At 40.2% G+C, this 18,490-nt stretch overlaps 3 protein-coding genes across 4 annotated transcripts; all 3 read right to left on the bottom strand.

The window, feature by feature from the left end:
* Nucleotides 1–3,556: 3,556 nt before the first annotated feature.
* Nucleotides 3,557–4,536, bottom strand: LOC103975360 (dof zinc finger protein DOF1.7-like). The gene has a single exon (XM_065139393.1). The coding sequence runs from the start codon at nt 4,399–4,401 to the stop codon at nt 3,715–3,717; it is 687 nt and encodes a 228-aa protein (XP_064995465.1). The 5' UTR covers nt 4,402–4,536; the 3' UTR covers nt 3,557–3,714.
* Nucleotides 4,537–6,351: 1,815 nt separating this feature from the next.
* LOC103975359 (RGG repeats nuclear RNA binding protein A) lies at nt 6,352–9,780 on the bottom strand. Its single transcript, XM_018820511.2, has 6 exons — nt 9,380–9,780; nt 8,842–9,235; nt 8,637–8,760; nt 6,958–7,116; nt 6,805–6,864; nt 6,352–6,722 (listed from the first exon to the last, which is right to left on the bottom strand). The coding sequence occupies exons 1-6, from the start codon at nt 9,537–9,539 to the stop codon at nt 6,525–6,527; spliced, it is 1,095 nt and encodes a 364-aa protein (XP_018676056.2). The 5' UTR covers nt 9,540–9,780; the 3' UTR covers nt 6,352–6,524.
* Nucleotides 9,781–10,384: 604 nt separating this feature from the next.
* Nucleotides 10,385–16,495, bottom strand: LOC135631650 (U1 small nuclear ribonucleoprotein A-like). 2 transcript variants are annotated; one of them, XM_065139392.1, is made up of 10 exons: nt 16,103–16,495; nt 15,766–15,828; nt 13,368–13,446; nt 13,146–13,220; nt 12,815–12,890; nt 12,591–12,636; nt 11,561–11,652; nt 11,383–11,452; nt 10,933–11,015; nt 10,385–10,644 (listed from the first exon to the last, which is right to left on the bottom strand). In XM_065139392.1, the coding sequence occupies exons 1-10, from the start codon at nt 16,445–16,447 to the stop codon at nt 10,614–10,616; spliced, it is 960 nt and encodes a 319-aa protein (XP_064995464.1). In that variant the 5' UTR covers nt 16,448–16,495; the 3' UTR covers nt 10,385–10,613. The 2 variants fall into 2 exon arrangements, with proteins under 2 accessions (XP_064995464.1, XP_064995463.1); XM_065139391.1 differs by having other exon boundaries at nt 12,815–12,893; nt 16,103–16,493.
* Nucleotides 16,496–18,490: the final 1,995 nt, after the last annotated feature.

Raw genomic sequence — 18,490 nt, 5'->3', positions numbered from 1 at the left:
ATAGATTTGATAGTTGCTTATACCTCTGGCCTCATGTTGCATTTCCTACTAGTTACTAATGCAGAAAAAAATTACATTGTGTTATGTTAAAAGAGGATATTTTGTTGTATTGTAAGATATTACATCATAACTAGTAAGAAATGTAACATTAGGCAGAGGCATAAGCAACTACCATATCTACGAAGAGGTAGAATAGATAATGTGAGCTACCATATATTACCATGAATGAATTAACAGATAGATTTTTATAATTTTATGGCTTAATCTTGTTGTCATTGTAAAAGGCAGATCCAAATGATGATATTTTCTAACTGTAACTACTTATGTATGTGTCTGTTATGACAATATTGAAAGAAGACCGAGTTCATAACTGTTGAAATAAATCTATTACAAAACCTATGGAGTTATTTATCAAGGAGAAGCCTTAGAATACATAGGCAAGACTATGAAGTATGAAATGTTAACATCAGTGCACCCGAAAGAACATATGTGATGAGTTTGGCAAGATGAAGGTAACAGAGGATTGAGCAGATCATTAGAACATAAAGCTACCCTAACCCTTACATAAACTGCTATTGTTAGTCTCCTTCATAGTTACGGGCAGAACCAAGTATTTTGATGACAAGCCAAAATTGGACAGCAAGAGGGAAATTCAGGGGAACCCATACATGTGTAGTAAGGTGTAGGGCTTAGTAATATACAAGCGTAGAAGTGTATTTGATAGAATCATGCAACTGATTTCAAATCCGGAAGACAAACTGAAACCCGAATATGTCCGGGACATATTCTAACCAATGGACCATGGACTAGGATAATGCACATAATCAATGACTTCTCTCTTGCATCGCTTATCAATAGAAGAAACACATTTCCTTGATTGTGCTTCAGCGCTCTTAAACATATCATTCAATCTGAGTTCAGTTCAATACAACTTAAAAGGGGCATCTATTGGACAAACCTCCCACCAATTCAGGCTCCCTGAGGGTGAAAGTATGAAACTCTAGCTTTGCAAGTGGAGAACCTATTTCCATGTCAACACTTGACACCCAGGTCTCAGAGAAGCAACCTCGTTGTCATCCAAAGGATTATCCACTATTCAATGTATCTTTAAAAAAACAAGTTAAGAAAAAAGATCCTACAAAAAGGTCAATATTAGATAAAATCTTAATAAGTTCAAAAGAAATTAGGATCCACAAGACTATAACTCTGAGATTTACTAAGAGCAGTAACTATTGAGAATCATGTCTGATGCTAAGAGAAATGAGAGCATCATTGGATGGTAGCGCAAAGCACATCTTGACCTAATCTTATCAATCAAAAGACAAAGCGCTCTCAAGGGCTGCGTAATTTACCTCGAAGGGAGCATGATTCAGCATAATTAATAATAAAGAGATGCAAAAGAGGAAGATCTCGCCTTCCCCTCCATTCCCCTTCCCCTCTCAAAGCCGAGAGGGAAGACACAGAGGAAATGTACTGATTGCCTAAAATTGGAAAAGAACAACCATAAGAACATCACGGGAACAAAGGAAAGCAAAGATGATTTTTTACTGTAATTAGTGGCCTCGACAACCTCTTGTGGATCTCCCTCATACGCAAAACGCGGGAAGCCCTCTGGTTTACCCTCCTCTACGTTCTCCATGTATAGCTCCCCTTGCTTGTACCTCTAGCCTAATGTTACATTTTCTACTAGTTCCTAATGGAGAAAAAATTACATTGTGTTATATTGAAAGAAGATATTTTGTTGTGTTGTGAGATATTACATCATAACTAGTAAGAAATATAACATTAAGCCAGAGGCATAAGCAACTACCATATCTATGAATAAATAAAATAGACAATGTGAGCTACCATATATTACCATAAATGAATTAACATATGTATTTTTATAATTTTATGGCTTAATCTTATTGTCATGTAAAAGGCAGATCCAAATGATGGTATTTTCTAACTGTAACTACTTATGTACTTGTCTGTTATGACAATCTTGAAAGAAGATCGAGTTCGTAACCATTGAAATAAATCTATTACGAAACCTATGGAGTTATTTATCAAGGAGAGGCCTTAGAATATATAGACAAGACTATGAAGTATGAAATGTTAACATCAGTGCACCCGAACGAACATATGTGGTGAGTTTGACAAGATGAAGGTAACAGAGGATTGAGCAAATCATTAGAATATAAAGCTCCCCTAACCCTTACATAAGCTGCTATTGTTAGTCTCCTTCGTAGTTACTGGTAGAACCAAGTATTTTTTATGACAAGCCAAAATTGGACAGCAAGAGGGGCAATTCAGAGGAACCCATACATGTGTAGTAAGGTGTCGGGCTTAGTAATATACAAGCGTAGAAGTGTATTTGATAGAATCATACAATTGATTTCAAATCCGGAAGACAAACTGAAACCCGAATATGTCCGGAACAGATTCTAACCAATAGACCATGGACTATGATAATGCATATAATCAATGACTTCTCTCTTGCATCGCTTGTCAATAGAAGAAACACATTTCCTTGATTGTGCATCAACGCTCTTAAACGTATCATTCAGTCTGAGTTCAGTTCAATACAACTTAAAAGGGGCATCTACTAGACAAACCTCCCACCAATTCAGGCTCCCTGAGGGTGAAAGTATGAAACTCTAACTTTGCAAGTGGAGAACCTATTTCCATGTCAACACTTGACACCCAGGTCTCAGAGAAGCAACCTCGTTGGTCATCCAAAGGATCATCCACTATTCAATGTATCTTAAAAACAATAAGTATACAACTGACCCTCTGCACTATGATAAAAGCCCCTTGCCAACATCTGACAATGGAAATGATCTTTGACAAAACAGAATTCTACTAACTTAATATTCAAAGGGGCCTAAGCCGGGAATCCCCTCCCTATCCCAACCTAGGCCAATGCGCAACGATGACAAAAGCGGACGAGCTCGATAAAGAGGCACATCTTAAACGATCCCAAGCTCGACCCGATCAAGAGAGGACCTCATCCCCGGGACGACCCTAGACATAACCAATTGGATCATGCCGTACATACATACTCCTCGACCATAAAGTACACAGGAACGTTCAAAGCCACAAGGCTCCAAATTTCTAAATGTTAGATGTTTAATTGCCATTTACATTGTAATATTTAATTACTACCAGTCAAACTGACCTCTTCAACATCATCAGAAAGATTGCCCTATGCTACCTGCAGTCCTTGATGGTGGTCAATGACAATAGAAGATGAGCTACTGTGTTCATCCACTGAAAGATCCATATAACAAATGCAGAGACGCAGACTCCATTTAAGTTTCCATGTAGCTCAGTCAACCATTAGCTACGAAAACGAAATCACAGTAACAAGTACAAAATAGAGAAACAGAACAACACAAGCCCAATGACACCAATCTGCATTCATCTACACTATACCACCAAAATGTGCCGAGTACACCCACATCAACCTCAACAAAACTTCTAAGCTCAACAACTACATAAAACATGAGAATTTGAGCCTAGAAAACCAGAAGGTGGGCTGGAGATTATTCTAATCCATCTCTGCATCACAACATTCTCAAAAACTATATGCTAACTATACCATTAAGCATGATATGTATCATAAGCAGTTCAGTTACCTGTGACAAGGAAGAAGAAGAATAAAAAGGTGATCTTTTTCAGTTCCACCTTCCTATTAATAATACATTGCTACAAGGCTTTAAGGTGATCTTTTCAGAGGAAATTTGAGCCTGGATTGTAGATGGAGAGATCAGGCCATGCTCCAGCCCAGCATTCAGAATCAACTTGCAAGCTCAAGTTCTCAGTTGACAATGTCGCAGCTATGCTCTCATAGCCACTGCTGCCAGTGAAGTTCTGTAATTCCCATTCATGGCCATCGACGCCTGAACTGCTCACAGTACTGGGATTCCGCACCGCAGCAGAGGCGCCACCCCCCGGAAGGAAGCTATTCAAGAGGCCTCCGAAGTGTCCACTCGATGCCAAAAGCGAGATGAAACTTCCACTGGTATCGAGCAATCGGTAGTCCGCGTCGAGGGGTGGGAGCATAACGGAGATGGGCTCAGGTTGTGCGTGTCCAGACGGGGAAAGGCCGGGTTTAGGGGGACTGGAGCTCTTGGAACTGGAAGCAGAAGAGGAGGAGGAGGAGGTTTTGGAGCGCTTGGAGCTCTTGCGGGTGCCACCGCCGATGGGAACGTTCCGAAGGGCGCCGCCTTTGGTCCAGTAGCGGCGGCAGCTCTTGCAGAAGTGGCGCGGCTGGGAGAGGTTGTAGTTGTTGTAGTAGCAGAACTTGGTGTTGGTGGAGTCGCACCTTGGGCATCGCAGCTTCTCCTCTGGTTCCGGAATCTGAGACTTCGCGGCCGCCGCTTGGAATGGGGCTGCGGCCGCCGAGTCCTGCATCATTGGAGGCGGAGACGGAGGACGAGATATAAAGTGGTATTCTGCAGTAAAGCTAGAACCTTTTAGATAGAATTTGAATCCGTGTTAGCTTCTTTTTCTGTGCTTCATTGATCATGACACGCTGTTCTATGGTATGGATTGTTGGCCCCAGATTGCTCCTGCAGCGCGTGGATTGAAATTGATCGGACGAAAAGACTTATGAAGGGTAGTTGAACCGTGTAGACGAAGTTCCTCGAAGAAATATGCTCCACTTCCACGGGTTAGGTTGCTTTCGGGAGACTTCGCCGAATGAGAGGAGAGACGAAGACAAGCTGACGAAGGCATGAACAAGGAAACAAAGGTCAGTCACTAAAGATGTATGTCTTATTGTTTAACCAGCAGAAATAACAGGAAGAAGATGAATCGTGGTCACTCTTGAAGCAGAGAAACCTTAATATCAGCAACAGAGGGCAAGAGAGATCAAGAACAAAAGTCGGGGATAAAGAGAGTTAGAGGAGGTAGGTGGTGTCGGCTGTGCGTCGCGCGAACTGCCCTGGTACGGCGGCGCGTCGAGGTGATGCCCTGTGATGTTTGGTGCACTGTAGCAGCGGCAGCAGCTCGTAGGCCGCCCATCCTACGGCCTACGCCTGTCGCTGACAGCTGCGCGGCGTCCCGAGAAATTTCGGCTCGAGGACCGGTGATTTGATCACGGATAGCGCGTCCGACGGCCACGCCCGGCTCGAGTCACAGACCTTGATCCCCACAGGAGGGCCGCAGCCGCAGCCCTCCCGCTCCGTGATCGGCGCCTCAGACCCCGTTCCTGAACTTCGCCGCGAAACACGTAGAGAAGGCCACGCGGCGACCCGCGACGCGTCGGCAGCACCATCGCACACCGTTCCCCGTTCGTGACTCGGGAAGTCAAGCAGCGACCCGCCACGAGTGGGCTGCGTACTAAAATACGATGAACCGAACCGCTAAGCATTATCAGAGTGGGGCCTGCATGGGACGTGGGCGTGTTCTGTGAATACTTGTCATGAGGCCACGATTAACATGTTCTGCGTCTAATCATACATCGCTGGAGGCGACGAGACGATCATTTCTACTACTTGATACCATTCACGCCACAAACGATGTTGGATACCACAATTTTCTCAACCCGTTAAAGTTCTCTCTGGTGACTTATTAATCATGATCAAGGGCCACTTGATTCTCAAATCACTTCTTAGTCCAGGAGCATGTTAACATGGGGAAATAGGCACCTCATCCATATTACTCTTTCTCTGTTTTTACTTTAGCACATCTTGGTGAAGATTTATTTTATTTTCCTAACATATATTTAATCAAGGATGGACAAATATTAGTGTTACCTCTGAAATCATTCCTACTGTTGCTACAATCACTTACTGCTATTAATTCATGTAAACAGTTCGAGTCCTACTGCTGTAAACAATCACTCAGTTTTGTGATGCTTTGCTGATCTGCGCAATTGTAGCCAACATTTGCTGTCAAGAATTCAATACATGCCTGACTCTGTGTTATGAATTCTTATAGTAGCAGCCCTTTACTTATCTACCATGTAAAAGATAACTAGTCAGGCAGAAACCAGAACATAATATTTTGGAAACAGTTTATATACTTCCTTATTTCAGGGAAATGGGCTACAGAATGCAAAAATGAGCAGCAGGAAGATTCAAGTACATCAACATTGACTTGACAATTAGTTACTCCCCAAAAATCTCTAATCTGATTTGGGCTCTATAAAAGCAAAACCTGGCTTAGCAGCCAATTCAACTCAATTAACCACACAGATCAGGTCTAAGTTGGGTAGCATCGGATCGGGTAAAATCTACGTATCCTCGCAATCTCGATCCTATATAGGTCCACCGAAAAAACAAGATATTTCAGGACTAATGTGTTCTCTGGCCCAATCCATATGCTGGTCCACCACAAACATGAATGCCATGCAAGATAATCTCGACATGAATGCAAGCACAATAAAATACATGGCCCTCATAATACCACATAGCAGAGAACAATCAAACGGGATATGTTTTATGCAGATAAAGCAAACCCTGACGGTTGAACTCAATAGATAACAGATAGAATTAAAGCTGCAAGGATAGTAAGAGGCTTGTCATACTAAAATTCTACTTCCTACCAAGGGCAGGGAACTGTCCAGGATCCTCGAGAGAAGGAGATGAAACGGAGATCACTGTCTCACCAGCAAACTCGCTCCAGATTGATCCACGATCACCTCGGCCTCTCCCACGACCAAAGCCACGACCACCAGGGCTGTAATATCTTTCCCCTTCAGCTGGCTTCAGAAACTCAGGAATAGGCACATGCTAAAAAAGGAAAATAAATTACTCAATTGTAGAACAGGTTTGGTTTATTCAAGTCAAACATAATTAGTAAAACAAAAAATACCTTTTTTCCCCGCTCCTCATGATCATTATCTTTCCTTCTTCCCGTATCCTTATCAGAACCCTATTAAAATTATTAATAACATAGAACAATAAATATAATTTACAATGCATTGGACGGGTGGAGTCTACAAAAGGTGCAGGTGACTAAGCTTACCAATTTAACAAATACATCATCATTTCCTTTCTTAATAGACAGCTGCTGCATGGACTCAAAATCCTTGTCAATTTCCACCTTCCTCCCTTCAGGCTTCATTGCAAGTAGTGCTTTCCGTTTTTCCTCCTTTATTTTCTCGTATTCTTCCAGAGTCATTTCCTACATCAACCAGTCCAACAGCTAAATAAGGCCCAACCATGCCATCAAACGGAAAAAATGGCAGCACGTATTTCCAACCCAAAAGAAAATTGCACAAGTCCACTACTCAAAGAGGTTCTGAAAGAAAACCTCAACAAATATAAAATAAATCTAAGCTAACTGGTTTAACTAGATTCTTTTATATTCAAATCATAATTTCAGACATTCACTTCAAGTCAACACATAGTAGATATGTATCTATGACAAAAACTTTTGTATACATATCATATAAATTTAGATGTACAAAACTTGTATGTTTCTTGTAACATGTTAGCTTCTTAACGTGTACAAATACAATAATCTGTCTGTAACAATATTTATCAAATTATTTTTTTGACTCTTTTCTTTTTGCAGTTGACTAGATATTTTTCTGGACTTTTGACAGTTAACATACTGTGGCCACTTTTCAAAACATAGAAAATATGATTCATAATCAAATTCATGCCAAAAAAAATTAATATCATGTCTTTCTACCATAAACCATCAATATTGCTGATATATCAGTACCTAGAATTCTGAAGCAAAAAGTAGTCAGAGTATAGGTGTAAACAATGGCTCATAGAAGAAGCAGACTTTTCTAAAAGTTAACATATTGGAAAACCTAGGATGTTCTGGCAACAAACTTCTAAGAAGCCCAAGCTTAAGACACTAATTGGAAACTTCTAATTACCATATACCAATAGGATGGTGCAATATGCGGCACCTATCTGAATTGTACATGACCAAAAGAAACATGCCTAAACCTGGCCGAGTGACTAAGAACACTTGCATATGCTTTTGGTTTACACCATGCAAGACCTTTTGGATCGGCCATAGGCATGAGTCAGATCATTCCAGAAATTTAATTCATCAAAAGATAGCACCATGTTCTAGGAACCCAAACTACGTTACAAAATAATCTTCCTCGTCGTTCAATTTGGCAAATTATATGGGCTCGATAAATAAAAACTCAAGAATCTTACTCTGAAACAAATAAAGAAAGCTGAAAGCATAAAATTTCCAAAGCCCTTCTTGCAAGAAACATTTTGCTGTTGAAAGAAAATTTCAAAGATAGGGCTGTAAGTAGTCTTTAGTATATACCTGCAACGGAACCAAAGTGGCACATTCAAGAACTTTAAAGCAAGCCATTTAGTTCTCTCAAAGGCAATAGTGATCTAGAGGAGATCAACCCTTGCCTAGTGTAACATAGTGCAAAGTGTTCAATAAGGCAATCGGTCAACATGTTCAACCCCCTAAGTATGTTCAGTATTGGACTCTAAATAATGTCCTCCTAATTTGTTTTAAGGTAATGGTTCTCATGTCATTTATATCAATAAACAAGTATGTGGAAAAACTGCCATTATCAGAAACAAAGAAAAGACATTGATGTGATTTATTTATAAAATCATCATCAAAAGCTATCCAACCTTTCTTTCTTCTAGAAGAAAGGAGGACAAACAAGTGCAACAAATTAGATGACAAAATAACTTATGTTCAGGTACCTTTTCCTCGTTCTCATTTGCTGAGGCCTCCTTATTCACCTCCATTGGCAGTCTATCATCCTCTTCTGCCTGCTTATAAGGAATTGCAAGCTTCTCATCCATTTTTGAGTCTTTTTCACTCACCCTAATTGGACGCTACTCAAATCAGCACGAATAAACAAACAATCTACTGTGAGTGGCATTATAATAAAAGACAAATCTTAACTTTGCAATCAAATCATCATAAGTCGTGCCCCAGTTCCCACGCCCTGCGCCCTCACGCTTCATCTCATAACCACGACCAGATCCACTGTGTCTCTCATGGATCCTCCGTGGGGGTCGTTCGGAGTCAATCCCACCTTCTCCATTCACATTACCATATCCACCCCGTCGACCACCACGAAACAACTGTCGTTGTGACCCATATCCACCACGTCCCCTTTCAGAAGGCTTATCAGCATCCCCTTCTTCAGAAACAACGCCCCCGTAACCCCTCGAAAATCCATTCATCTCCCCATATCCTAAATCCCTACCTCCTCTCCCACCCTTACCACGCCCTGTCCCACCCCAGCCAGCGCCACCACGAGAAGGTGGTGCAGCATTGCTCCTAGCCTCCCTCACTGAGAATCCAAGCACACAAAAAGATGAATTTCATGGTTGTATAGAGCAAAACTAGATCAAGGATAAAATGAATATACCAACTTCCGATCGTAAACGGTTCTAACATCAAGTAATCGGCAAGGAAAAAGAAGAGCGACAAATACCTGCTTGGGTAGGAGGGACAGGCTTGGACGGAAACGCCGGCGCCGCAGCAGAAGCGGGTGGCTTCTTGGCGACGACTTTTTGTTGCTGAATAGCGATAAAATGAGAAGGATCATCGTTATCGTCGTCCGCCAGCAGATCAAAGGGGTTGAGGCTAGCCATCGGCGTCGGAGGACCGAGGAAACACCGCCCCAAACCCCAGCAATGGATCAACGACTAGAACGATTCGATCGCCACGGAAGAACCCAACGTGCCAGTATGGATAGGAAGCCCCAAGAGTTAGCGTAAAGCTTGGAATTCTACTGCGTCGGCAGGGACAGCGAGAGCGAGCTCGAGAAGGAAAACCCTAGCGGCTCGTCCTGGCCTCGAGCCAATTCGATTAATTACGTTAATGCAAGTTAATGTCACGAAATGACGGCATTCTATTCTCCTGCGGAGTTTGTTATTACGAAAATAGCAAGGGAAGGGCATTCCTGTGATTGAGTCTTAGAATCTGCATCAGACGGTTGTAATGAGATCACCAGCACGACGTTCAACGAGATTCTTTTTCGATGTACTTGATGAGCTTAGAATAAATACTCTATATATGAACACCTTTTATTCATGGTATTGACACATGGGCCCGCTGAAATTGCCACCTCAGCTTCATGCACGAATTCTACAAAAATATGTCATCAATTATACTGAATTAGTAATAATGAAATGGTCAGGATATAGCGAAGACATCAGAAATTGATGTAGATGGATGTTTGGACGTGGAAGATGAGGCCTTTGCTTGTCGTTTTAAGTTTCAGCATATACGTTAAACAATTGAATTTTCTGCAGTGAATCCAGACGATATTTACAGCATCTTGCAAGTAGGACGAGGAAAGACTGACCAATAAGCTTCCATATCATCATTCATTAACCTAAGAAATTTCACCAGCACAACATCATAATTCAGGACTATTTTAGAGTTGTGCAAGAATGGAAAGAGGAAATATCAAAGGGTAGCAGGCAGAAACCAGTGGAATAATTCGGCTAATATTGAATGATTGTCTTCGTTATTTGGATACAATAAGGCCGGCGGATAGTTTACAAGTTAGAACACACAATTATAAGCTAAATGTTTACCTAAAACATTGAGATCATTAGGGAATAAGTCATGTGTGTACTGCAAGGCACACCAGTTTACTCGAATCTTGACAATAAAACCAGCTCAGTGCAGAGATGGAAGTTGGCTCTTCAATGGCACGACTAACTTTTTCTCATTTTCGACCTCGCATATCTGAAAAACTTAAGGAAATTCTTAGCAAGTACAAACAATGGTGAAAGCTTCATCCGAGAGAAGCAAACCAAGATGACAAATGCTAGAGATTAAGATACTTAAGGAGCTTGCAATTGTAAGAGTAAGAACCTCAGAAAAACCTAGATTATGCTGGTTGTCAGCCAAAGGATTCATGGAGAAGCAATCTCTCTGTGAGAGAGAGTCTCAAAACATGGATTCAGGAAAGCTTGTGAGCATATGAAGGATTTATACTACACTAGAGATGCCATGACTAAGAACAGAGGATACTCCACATGCACACCACCACGGTCAGATGATTCCAGCAAAATGCCCTGAAGACCATTCATTGCAGCGGTTGATGATTCAGTGTCCTGCAATGAAGCTTTCTCTTTGTCAGAGGAGACTTTATGGTGAGTTATATTCAAAAGTATCAAAGCTTGAGAGAAACTATTTTATAGTCATTTTGATGTGGTTTGACACTAACAATTAAAGCAAATATATACATCAGCAACCCCCTAATGCTTCAAGCAAATATACAATACTGACTCTCATTATCTAGTTAGAATTTCTCTTTCCAAGCAAAACTAGAATAATTCTTATTAAGAACACAATGGGAGTTCCCACAAAGGTTTGAAAACAAATGGTCCAAGTGAACCATTAACTTGAAACATGACAATTTAAAAGAAGCAACACATTCTACAAGTCAAACTAATGCAATATAACAAACAGCATAGGTACCGTAAAATCAGCAAAAGCAACAGGCATTCCACCTCTTCCCCGCATCTTAAGCATATGGAAGCCAGAGTATCTAGACAGTTAACCAAAATTAAGACAAACTATTGATGCAATCCAGTCAAACAAAGAGAAAAACAAAGCAATTGTTCACTCAGAAGCTGTAGGAAGCATCAAAACTTACTTAGACAAGACTTGCTTTAGTTCTTCTTCAGTGCAAGTAGGACCCAGATTTGCAATGAACAATGTAGAACAGGGTGGAATATCTGTGTGATCCTGCAGCATGAGAATGACCATGAATGTCAACTTTCAGAATGCCTAAAATGAATACACACATGTAACAGTTAATTGCAGGAATAAAAAGCATGACACACCAGATAGCAAGATAACATGAAGAAGTTCTTTGTCTATCAGCCAAAGTGATCTTTCCAAATGAGGTGACAGATATGAAATCACTTCATTACTATTCTGGATTGACAAGCAAAATTAATCGATGAGGGATTCTTGTCTGTGGAGATTGAAACTGACGCTCTCCAAATTGTACAAGTCCTTGATCAAGAGGACAAACCACCATGGAACTTTACCAACCTAATTAGTAACCTTTTTGTTTTTTTAAGCAAGCTTCAGGCTTGGAAGGTGATTTACATTCGTAGAGAAGCTAATCGGTGTGCTCATTGGTTAAATAATCATGCCAAATCTAATAGGATAGAGGTTTTGTGAAGGGACAACTGGCCCCCTTCTCTATCCTCCTTTTTGAGCTCTGATGAGCAGGGCTTAGGATGTAATAGTTTTCTTTCTTAACATAGTGTTTTTCTTTTGGAAAAAAAAGAATAAGCAAAATTAATCATCCTAACCACCAGCTAGTGATTTTCTCCAGACACTAACAATGTGCTAAGTCTATAAGTTCTATCTTCACTAAAAGATGACAAAGAACGATAAAGTTATTGTACTGGAAATCCAGGGACAATATGGAAATATAGAAATATGACATACCAGATCATATGGAAATTTTCAATGTAAGAGAACCCAAAAATAACCATAAATCTTTTCTTGATCTGATACCATTCTAGTAAGAAACTCACATTATACAAGTGTACAAAAAGGACTTACGGTCTGCTATTACCAGACTGATAATATTGGGAATAGACCTGGTACCAAAAGATGTACTTGAAACGAATATTGAAATAAGATCAAAGCTCAGTATGATAACTTACATTGAATGTACCATCAGCACCATCAGGTATAACAACGGTCCCCTCACTGCTTTCAATAGAAATAAACAAAGTTAAACTAATAGAAAATTAAACCAAACCTAACAATCTGCTAGTTTATATTAAAGCAGTCATATATCTGGGATGATCTAAACCAAAAAAAAATCACGATAATAGTAAATACAATCTAACATAAGTAACCATGTGCATTTGAAGTGCATTTTGACCTCTTTACTGCAGCTAAAGCATCCTTGTTGCTGGGATTATCATTATCTGTGCCTGATGGTTCATCAGATCCACCATCTCCTGACGTGCAAATGTGTCAAAAACATGTGCAAGTGAGTTGGAGAATCAACACATGGTGTTAGTGTCTTATGGTGAAATGTAGCATGCAAATCCTCAGTAAAATTTATGTGGAAGCTGAAGTGATGAGAACAAAAATAACAGTAAACTTATAAAATGGGAACAGAGAAAGAGATCTATGATAACAATATAGTATTTCATTAATGGATCAAAGGAGACATAATCCTGACTTCAAGCAATTAAACATTTCATTACCATCATCACTAAATAACTCCTGATCATCATTTGTAACTTTAACCCGTTTGTCAATTACCGTGTAGGCACCAACTCCTATATCAACAAACAACCATATTATCTGATGAACAATCTGCTCAGGATATATACTATTCACAAGTAGTCAACGCCTGAACTAATAACAAAATCATTTTCTACTGGCAACATTTCTCATTTGCATTAATAAAGAATAATTCTACATACCCCGTGAGCGCTTTCGAGAATTTGATCTGGCCAACTCAATATGCAGGGTAGCTCCAATTTCAGGATCAAAAACAACCCCCTAAAAAAGATACATCATAAAGAATCAGAATAAAGACCCTAAGATGATAAATGCAATAGATGGGAGTAACATAGCCACAGTTGTAGCTGTTTGTTTGCTCTAATTTAACAAGTACTATATATTTAAGTTCAGACTTCGGATAGGCCAACTTATATGCAAAGTGCAATTACAGCCTGTTGGAGAGTTTCATCAAGATATGCACTGACACATAGACATTAAAGTTGTTGCCTGTTAGGAGATTAGGATCCAGAGACACAAGGATAAACTAATAAAGTTCCAAAATGCCATCAAGTTGTGTACATAAACGGCTGTTATCTGTTAGAGATTATCAAGTTATTCATTAGATTTTTCAATATTTGAATAGTTACAGAGACATTTTTCTCCACTGATAAGGCCCCACCATCCAGAAACGGATGGCCTAAATATCCGAAGTAAATAAGTACATGTTTAGTTGTCTGTCGAACATATTCCATAAGTTGATCAGATATACTTCATCAAGAAAAGGAAAATTACAAATATAACTATGCCTTTGTGTGTGTATGGAATCTAAGATTCTTTTAGGTGGCTTTTAAATTACTATAGATTAGATTGAGCACCTAAAACTGATCAAAGATCATTCCAAAAACATGTATGCAATTGTCGGAAGTACTATTGGCCATTGTTAACGTAATAGTGCATTATCCTTATTTAATTTTGAGGGTTGGCTAAGTCCAGTTGGCACTGCTATTATCCCTGCTTGTCATATGCTTCTTTGTGGGGCTCAGTGAAATCAGGTGATTAACACTTTATCACCTTGGCACACCAACTCATGTGACATTGAAGGAAAACAAGAAAAATAAAAGAAGCTTTATTTTCCCTGATATTTTGTAGTTGCTAGTTACTAGGATTAGATGAATCAAGACTCACATAGGACAGATTTAAGTGTCATCAATCTACTTTAGATTATTTAATTTTAGCTTTTCAATTTCTCATGATTTTTTGTTTCTGATCAAGATTAACTTGAGAATTTAAGTCAGCGAGAATTTATTTTCAGGAGTGTCATGCCAATATGATATGTGTAAAAGAAAGCCAACAGTCACAATTGAAAGAAAGAGCAAGAGTTGCCACCTCTTTGAGTGTTAAGACAATTTGGTTCACTGATTCATTCAGGGTATAGAAAATGATGCGGACCAAGGTTATCAGTATCAGTGTGTTGTACCTCATATCAGAGAGCAGATGCATCGTCCAAGCCAGAGATTAAAAAAAATAAATATTTCAGCAAAAAATCTTGCAAAAAAGGAGTTTTAAGCTGTTAGCACCTGCTAATTACAATTTCCAAGCAGAACAGAGTTTGCCCATGTTTTATATAAATATAAACACCCTCTCATTTGATTATTGAACTTCCCACTGTAGAAATTATCACTGTCACCACTATCGTCTCATCAGCAGCAGCAACACCATCACCACGGCCACTGCTTCAGTCACCATCATGACAATGCTGCCACCACCAACATCACAGTTAGTACTGTTATTGTCATCTACCACTACCACCACTATTTATGGTCAAAACTACCCTTGTCATCGCTACTACCAGTACCGTCACTTCCACTAATAACAATCAATTATCATCATTATTACCGGCATCGTCACCGCCAACACCACTATTACAACCATCACTACTGCCATTAGCATAGAAACTAATGTTATTGTCATCATTGAATTACCACCATTGTCATGATAGCTACTACTGTGGCCACCATGGCTGTCATCACCATGATCGCCACCTCTGCTACCATCATTGTCAACAGCCGCAACCATTATCGCTGCTGCCATTGCTTCCATTTGACACCACCACCACCATCAGTTATTGCGATCCACTGACATCGAAATTACCACCACCACTACCGCTATTAACAACCAATATTATTACTGCTACTCCAACAATTACCATTATCTCACCATCTTCATCACCACCAATGCTATTACCACTATCGCTAGCCACCTTTACTGTTTCAATCTCCACTATAGCTGCCACCACCACATCCTTCACTACCACAACCATTGTCATTGGTTTTATTGTTAAAATTTGTCAAGAAGTTGCTCTACTACTATTGAGTTGGTCAGAAAAGCACTTTTGAAACCAAAATCTACAAGTACGTCAACAATTACATATCCCAATTAAAAAAAAAAAAATTCTAAGAGCTAAATATCAAAGAAGGAGAAACAATATTGAATTCGCACTCAAAGTGCATTGAAGCATTTCCACGTCTAAAGGAAATTTGACAGTAAAAGGAATAAGCTATAATATTTCGGAAATGAATAAATCAAGCAAAATCTCACATCTAAGGAGCTCATTGCCGCTATTGCTGATTGATGATTGAAAAAAGTGGCGAAGGCAACAACCTGTAATTGAAAAAATAATAATTATATCAGATCAACATAGGACAAAAGATCGCGAAAGAGTAACTATAACACAAGCAACATCTACGGAGTTTTGTCTGTGTCAGCCCAAAAAGGTGCGTGTCATTGTTCAATATACAAAAATCAAGGATACTCACTGTTAGCCGAACAAACTTCACTAGATTGGACTCTTCAAACAACAAAATACGGAGATCGAACACCAAAAACCCTGGAAGCATCAAAACCCCAGACAAAAAGAGGGGGCGAAAGCAGCGACCTGATCTCCGCGACCGGTGTACTCGAGCTGGCAAGAGTCGAACCCAGGGCGGCGGCGGAAGAGGTTGTGAATCTCGCGGGGTTTGACGTCGTCCGGGAGGCCGGAGACGAAGAGAGTCTTGATCCGTTGCTGCTCTGGCTTGGAGTAGACCACCGGCGGAGCAGGCGGATGCGCCGGGTGTGGCTGCTGGTGGTGGTGGTGGTGGGAGTGAGGGTGAAGGTAGTAGGGCTGGGGGAAGCCGGGGGCCTCGACGACCGCTCCTGCGGCGGCCGGTGGCGGCGGGTGCATCGCGACCGCAGCCGAAGAGTTGCTGGGCGGCGCGTGGGAGGCGTAGGAGGGTTTCATCTCCCACCGACAAGAGAGTGAGAGAGAGAGATTGTGGCCGCTGGAGAAGAATAAATTGGGCCGGCCCACAAAGAATTGGTAATGTTTTGTGTGTTCTACTTACCGGAAATCTTTCCGAAGATAGCTCTCTGTCGGCTTCTCAGCTGCACTGGGAATGCCACACGTTAACAGCAACAAACAGACACAAAAGAAAGAAAGAAAGAAAGAAAAGAAAATATAAGGTTAATGGAAATCTGAGATAGATATTCTAACTTTTTTTATGAGCGATAAAGTAGTATTACATCCACCACCTCTACGTTTATTCAAACTTATTAAAGAGGGAGTGTAGTTACTATTTCAAATAATTATTTCTTTTATCCGAGTATAGTTATTATAATCAAGGTTCGTAATACCGTACCGTACCGATATTTCGATCTGGGATTAGTATCGGTACGGTACGGTGTACCGAGCGGTACACCCAGGTGTACTGAGCACTGTAGCAGTAGATCTGGGCTTAGTACCGGTACGGTACGGTGTACCGAGCACTGTAGCACTGCTACAATGCGGATCGGTACCGGACGGTCCGCATACTGCTGACCTGTCGGATCGGTACGTACCGCCCATACCGGGCGGTACGATTCGGTATGGCAGACATTGATTATAATGTCCAACGTTTCCGATGATTTCTTATCGAATAGCATATCACAACCTTGCAAAATCGCTCGCATGAAGAAACTTCGATAGGTTGACTTCCTGAGAAACTACTCATCCGACAAACAAAAACTATCTTAACACGGGTCATTGAGTCTCCTGCAGCAAGAAAAGAGCACCGTCAAATTAATGCAATCTACCACTTGAATGCTACTGAGCATGAAGAACAGCCTATGTAGATTTCTTCGAGCTCACCAACCTGAGGTTGCTCATTAACAACAGTCAGCTTCTCATAGAACTCTACCTGCAAAACAAACTAAGATGAAATGGACAGGAATTCACTAACAAGAGCTACAAGAAAATACCACCACTTGAGGAAAAACATTGTCGGAATTGTAAGAGGAATTTATTGTTTATTCTTTGCTAAGATGGGATTTTTCTCATTCCCTTTTTTGTTTCCATAAACTTCTTATTTTTTTTTATTTTGCTAGTTTTATAAATTTTTCTATGATCATACATATATAAAAAATAATATTTGATCATATGAATTCCCGATTATATCCCAATATATAATCCAAACATATACAATACAATAGATTAAATTATCCTACTATACATTCTCCAATCATTTTTTTTTTAACATATAAGGAATATTTATGCACCGGTCAAAGCGATAATTGACAGTTACCAAAGAATCGACGTGAAATGACTCGACATGTGTCCCGTAAGGAGTGACGCTGACTTAGCAAATTACACATGATCGACTCCGTATCACTTGAGACCATATCGATGACGCCACACAATAGAGGTCGAGACGGGTCAATCAACACTGTTGGGAACATACGAGTTGGTTGCTCGCATGGCCATGCTAAACAAGATAATGATGAATATTAATGACTCACCTACCCTCGGATTGCTTATGTAGGTACAAATGTCAAACTTTCATTGAGATCGAATTTTTAATATCATTACAATTCACTCGTCAAGTCAAAAAATTTTTCTCGACGTATGAGATCGATCTTATAGAAGCACACCACATATGAGATCGATCGAGTCTCACATCGGGTCGACCATGAAGACACAACGGAACCTTGAGATCCAACCCATGACTAGCCTCACTCCCTCAGCCTCCTCTTCTTAATAATTCACATGGATAATCTTATACTTTCGGGACAAGATCAAACCCCATCGAGCACAGCATAAAGTTGCACTACAAGTGCTATTTGTTTTTTACTTGTATAATGTTTTTTACTGCCACCTTCCATTCCACACAACACTATATTACGTTACAGGTACTGTAGCCGTCAGAGAAAATATTGTTTATATACATCATACAATACATTATCTCGATGCATCAACTTGTGGGAGGACAAGTCTCCATGTCTTATCCCAGTACACAGTTCGCCACCTTCC

This window comes from Musa acuminata, chromosome BXJ3-2 (assembly GCF_036884655.1).
Source record: "Musa acuminata AAA Group cultivar baxijiao chromosome BXJ3-2, Cavendish_Baxijiao_AAA, whole genome shotgun sequence".
Taxonomy (NCBI): Eukaryota; Viridiplantae; Streptophyta; class Magnoliopsida; order Zingiberales; family Musaceae; genus Musa; species Musa acuminata.
The sequence above is the reverse complement of the archived record's forward strand: the minus strand, read 5'-3'. Positions and strand labels throughout refer to the sequence as shown.